General features: G+C 42.7%; 1 protein-coding gene across 1 annotated transcript in view; it reads right to left on the bottom strand.

Moving 5' to 3' along the window:
* The window catches only part of PIK3AP1 (phosphoinositide-3-kinase adaptor protein 1), a 44765-nt gene continuing 38756 nt past the window's right edge, over window positions 1-6009 (bottom strand). Inside the window, exons 13-17 of the mRNA XM_066620724.1 lie at window positions 5378-5450; window positions 4003-4158; window positions 3384-3454; window positions 2219-2334; window positions 1-1365 (exon numbers count right to left, since the gene is read on the bottom strand). Coding sequence (XP_066476821.1) covers window positions 1293-1365; window positions 2219-2334; window positions 3384-3454; window positions 4003-4158; window positions 5378-5450 — 489 coding nt within the window. The 3' untranslated portion in view covers window positions 1-1292. The remainder of the gene's footprint in view (window positions 1366-2218; window positions 2335-3383; window positions 3455-4002; window positions 4159-5377; window positions 5451-6009) is intronic.

Here is a 6009-nt window from a genome sequence, read left to right as displayed (position 1 = left end):
CCATTTGCTAGGTGATTTTTGACGGATTAACACAAAAGTAGTACATAAGGCAAGGCAAACAGAGTACTGTGGAGATTCCTTCCTTCGTTTTAAAACATAGGAGTTAAAAGTAGGAAACACTGCCCAGTGTTTGGATATTGCTGTTTTATTTGAAGAGCAACCATAGAAATCAATTTGTTAATCTCAAGTACAGAACCATCATAAATTCTGTAAACACTGGGACAAATTTCAAAGGTGCATTGTGGATCTAGCTGACGCTGCACAATAAAATCCCTAGTCTGATTAACAGAAGTACTGTGCATATTTTTGTTTTCATACAGCACGGTAAAGTAGCTCTGAAGATCCCTGAAGCAAAGCCCTATTTTGGGCCTTTCTAGCACCTCACAGACTTCAGTGATGCCACAGCATCCTGAAGGGGCTTCTGAATCTTTTAAAGCAACTAGCCCTGTCTGTTCTGTTGTGTTGTTTATTGTTTGAGCATCTTCTTCTTCCCCAAATCAGCAGTAAACAAAGAACTAGTCTTGAGGCAATTTACTGGGTAGCCTACCCGATTCCCAGGAGCAGAAAATTCAAGTGACTGAGGTTATCCCATTATCCAGTCCCATAGGTATAGCAAAGTTACTGCCCACAGGTTATGTAAAGTAAATCTCACACACACTCTTGTGCATCTGCCCAGATCTGATGTTGGAAACATTTGATGCTTCACTGAGGGCTCAATTTGCTGCAAGTGCAAGTGCCAGGACCAGATACTGGAATAGGACAAGTAGGAATCATACCCAGTAAGATGCATCAGGGTTTGTTTTATTTTCCACTTGCCTTTTACCATCCTTGCTAAACTTTGCTATCCCCCCACTCCCACTTTCTTGTAAGATCACCCATGTCTTGTTTTACCCTTGCAATTTTCCATTGTCCAGATATATTGTACTGCCTTTTAAATAATCTTCCTGACGTTTCACCTGACTGGTTTCGGTTCACTGAGGAGGGAATAGGTTGCCACATCTCCCAGACCACCCACATTCCACTGTTGTTTGGTTGTAAAGAACTTCTTGGCTTTAGGGGTTCTCAACTCTGCTGGAAGAAAGGTTTTCCTTTAGCAGGCTTCTTCGGTCTGACTTCCCAGTCTGGGTGGTGGCAGCAGCCTGCTTTTTCCATTTATTCCCAATTTGTCCTCTCTTAAAGGGTGAAGCAGGGAGGTAGGTATCTGGGGCTAGCTGCTAGTCACTGCCCTCAGTCTGTCCTCCATCTTCCCTTACAACCTCAGTTGCAGATTAACATAGAAAATGTTCTGTGATTTAACGTGGCATTTCACGACCTCTTGGGGGCACAGGTGGGGGTGGAGAGTAGAAGTTGTCACCACTCAGAGGCCTGCAACAAAACATTGAAAAGCAGAGCATAAGAACAGACTTGAAATATTTTACACAACACATGTTCAACTGAAAAGATGAAAACACAACAGAATGAGTTGGTATCTCAGGATCTTCTAGGTCTTGCACCAACTCAAAACTGAAACACAAAAGCATTACATAGTAAGTTGACTTAGACCAAGTCAAACCATTGGTCAGTATTGTCTATACTGAGTGACAGTAACTCTTCAGGGTCCCAAATAGGGATCTTTCCAGCCTTACCTGGACATGCCAGGAATTGGACCTGGGGCATTCTACATTTGAAGTATGTGCTTATACTTCAAGTATTTGCTATGCACTCCAGCAGGAGATCAAAGCCTGCTGAGGTGGTGTCAGAGATTGGCCAGCACTTGCCAAAGGCTGTACTCCTCAGAAGACCCACCTAGCCAGGCCAACTCCTGAACCCTCAATAGCAGAGGCAGGATACAATTCACCATCAGGGAGTGAGCAGCAGTTACTGGGGGGGGGGGAAGCTTTCAGTGCAGGTTCCAGTGCAGGGCTTTCCTCCAGAGTACCCAGCAACCTGGCACTGGGTTCTCCACAAGCATCTACCTAAAAGTCAGAACCAGACAGCAGAGGGTGGAGATCCCCAAAACTAGTAGCTCTGAGGAAGTGTCTTTATTTAAAATGAAACCAGATATTATTATGAATCATTTATCTATACAGTGCCTCACTTTTTAGGCTCCTTCCATGCTATCATACCAATCTGTTTATTACATACCATATGAAAGAATAAATTGCTATTAAAGTCACTTCTTGTTTAGCTCTAAGTCCCCCTCCCATTTTTCTAACAAAGCTAAGATGCTATTCCAAACCTGCTAGCAACTCGAGGAGGTATTCTTGGAGGCCTTCCAGGAGGCAAAAAAGATTGCTTGTCCACTTGCTGGGTCACAGGACTGAAATTTCTCTTCACTTCTGGCATCTCATTATCCTGCCCAAAGAGGAACGAAGGAAGGAATTTGTCACAACACTGCCACAACTATCTCAAAGTCATTCTTTTGAAAGTGGAACAACTGCTTCCTCAATTTAAAGAAAAAGTCTCTGCATCTCATTTGTCAATATTGTACAAGGTTGACAAGCAATTCATTTTACTATTTTCTGTCTTCTCCTATGCTTTGGCCTGCTCCAAACATGCAGCTCTTCAGTGGAAAAATACATTCATGAGTCACTTTGTGAGTTTCCACTCACGCAGGATTTACAAACACACATTCGCTGTAATACAGGGCTTTCTTCAAGGCAAAAGCTGTGCTAGCTCTTCTGGTGCTGCCAATTATCCTGCCGCAGACTTCTTGGGTCTGCCTGTATCCCAGCAGTACTTGCCAGCTGAAAGAGGTGGACATTTCTCCCTGAGGGTTTGCAATTCTGAGGGAAGTAAATGTCCTGCTCTAGCCGATTATCTTGCAGGATTCATGTGCTGTTTATTTTCTGTGCCAGTGTGCACAGGAGTAAGCTCCTAGCCATTTCACAGTAAATTGGTCTATACCCATTTTGGGACCATGCCCCAAAGCAGGTACCCTCCCATTCACACCCACACTCAGACAAGCAAACAAAGGTATTTCCATTTCATCCTCCTTCCGTACCTCACTCTTGTTTGCACCCTGCAGCTGTGCGACTCAGGCTGCAACCCTATATACTCTTCCCAGGAGTAAGCCACATTGAACAATGTGGGTTTTGCATAAAATTTTCACTTATTCTGTGGGAAATGCCCATTTTCATGTGGGTTTATGCACATTTGGTTTGGGCCTTAGATGAAGTGTTGTGTCTGAAACCAGTACTTCATCTAACCATCTTTTCCTTTTTTTCCCCATTTCAAAATTCATGGCAAGGCCTTTCATAATTACCCACAGCAGCATTGTGGTCAGTTAAGTTGCACTTTGCCACTGTCAGTTAACTCTTCCCACTACTCCTTTATCTAGCTTTGCCTTGTCTGTCTGTCTGTCTTGGATTCCAAGTTGAAAGTCTGCATTGAGAAAAAGTTACCTCGTTGTCTCCATCCATCCCACTGCTGACGCTCAAAATACTTCGCGTACTGGATCGGTTACTTGAACTACCTGAGAAAAGATGAGAAAAGAAGTCCAGCAGTTGCAGGTAGTTCACAAGTGTTTTATAAACTGAAGCCACCAACTTACAGTGCCATCCTACTTTGGCTGTGAGCCGGCACAGCTGTCCCTCCACAGACTCCGAGTGTCACAAACATGCCATAAAGTACATTTGTGGCTCCTCATAAGCTGGTAGCCTGCACTGGTGCTGCATCCAGGAGCAGCACAGACTGGCACAGGTAAGGTTGCACTGGGTGGCATGGGAGGTGGGAAAGGTGTGCTTTTCTTAAAAAAAAATGAAAGCATGGAAATGCCACACTTGCAGAACATTGCAGAATACATATGGGCTCGGCAGTAGGTTCAGAGAGGTACAGTAATATGGGGAATGGGTTGAGGATGGAACATTTGTTAAATGCCACCAATTCTTATCTATTGAAGTCTCCTCCAATAGTTTTCAAAGATTCCTTGATTCTATTTTTGAGCAAATTTGATGTGTATCATGCTCTTTTTTCCAAAGTATCATCATTCCTCCCTGGCTGGCTTTTTGGGTCCTTGCTTACTTCCAGTGCTTGACGTGCTTTCTGTTTTCCAGTCTCCTCGCTTTATGTCTTTACTTGGTGGGACTATATTTTTCCGGGGACTAGGTTCATATATGCTACATTCTGGTTTCTTGGGGGCATTCTGAGAATGTCCAAAAGGCACAGTGATTTCCAAGCCTAGGAAGAAAAAGTAATACAGCAGTCATTGATTAGGATACCACTTATATTGCAAGCACCTGCAGGACTACACTTTTGAGATTATATACAATTTAAATTGGGAAGATGCACATCTCTTGGAATTTGCAGCTAAAACTAAAAATGGGCAGAACTGTCTGACTATCCCCAAATAAATCTGAAATCTGTCCAATCAAAACAGATTGGCTATTATTCAAAACAGATTGGCTTTGACCTCACTGTCACTAACACCATTTTCTAGCAGGTAAAAAATATGGAGCATGGGTACATTATAACACAAAACAGCAGCATATGACAAGTGATTAAGAATGTTCACATTTATCTGGTCTTGGAGGGAGAGGCTGATTTTTGGTCAGAGCCTGGTCCATACAATGCATTGTATTTTTACTGCTTCTCACTAAAGCACATTGGCAGGCACCTGAAGCCAGCAAAAGAAAGTAATAACGTCCCTTTGAAATGCCCCAGCTAATAAGCAAAGCTGAGGCAGTCACTAAGGAGTACACTTAACATCCTGGAAAACTGAACAAATATCGAGGTAACTTTGGCAGAAGTTCAAAGATGATACATTCAACATACTTCTCAATACCCTTGGTTCTGAAAGTAGAAACATCAGGTTTGAGTCTAACTGTTTGTCTATTAAGAATGACTCTGTGGTTTGGTAGAGATTAAACATTATTTGAGCTGTAGAACTGCCTTGGACAAACAATCACCATGTTCTGGTCAGACAAACAATGTTCTCGCAAGAATTGAGGTCAGGGTAAATTGATTCTGCAAGTTTGCATTAGATGTTGGCAATGAACAGCAATGACTAGCTGGCAACTTAGATGTTACAAATTCATGTCCTCATCCCCATTCTCAGAGCTGTTTTGTCATTTATTATAATGTTCCTCCCATTATATTGCCATTATATAGGCAATTTTAACAGGATTGACAAAAAAAAAGACAGCTAAACCATCCACCTTGAATTTTATTGAAAGAACTCCTGTCTGCCAGTCTTTATTACTGCAACATTTGAGGCTATTCATCATATTGTCACATGCATGGCTTTACGATCAACCTGAGGAATACTGAAATTATGTACCAGCCAGGACCAGTTCATTAACACAGTGAGAATCACAGCTCCTTCACACTTAGCTATAGACCAGAGAGAGGGAGAGACTTCCAATTCTGAATGTAGTCACTGGTTAGCCACGACTTTTACCTGAAACTTTTCCTGCCTTTTGCTTCTCAATTTGTCGTCGAGTGATGCTGTCACGCAATCTTTTCAGATTTTCCTGGAAATGCAAAATATTTTCATGGACCTGGATAAATTGCTTATGTATCAATAACCTCTTACAAAACTGGCAGGACTGAATTGAGTCCAAGCTAGATGAATACATTGCATTTCTTATTTTGAAGAACATATGGGTCTCACTGTGTGGTTTTTTAGAACAGATTTCAGTGGTCAAGTAGCAGGACTTGACTTTACTTAGCAAGCAGCCCATGTTCACTTGTCTTACAGCAGTGATTTTCAACCTTTTCCATCTCAAGGCACACTGACAAGGCACTAAAATGGTCAAGGCACACCACCAGGTTTTTTACAATTGACAAGGCACACCATGCTGCCAGTGGGGGCTCACATCTCCCATTGGCCCTATTAATTCCCCCAAATTCCTGTGGCACACTTGTGGACCACTCACAGCACACCAGTGTGCTACGGCACAGTGGTTGAAAATGGCTGTCTTACAGGCTGACCAATTCTCTCATCCTGCACTTTATGAGTCCTGTCTATTCTCCCATAGTCCTTCTCTCGCATCTTTGTTCCCCTGCAACCAGTGTTCAGAGGCATGCTGC

The sequence above is a fragment of the Tiliqua scincoides genome, chromosome 3 (genome assembly GCF_035046505.1).
Source record: "Tiliqua scincoides isolate rTilSci1 chromosome 3, rTilSci1.hap2, whole genome shotgun sequence".
Taxonomy (NCBI): domain Eukaryota; kingdom Metazoa; phylum Chordata; class Lepidosauria; order Squamata; family Scincidae; genus Tiliqua; species Tiliqua scincoides.
This window is presented reverse-complemented; position numbering and strand designations above follow the sequence as displayed.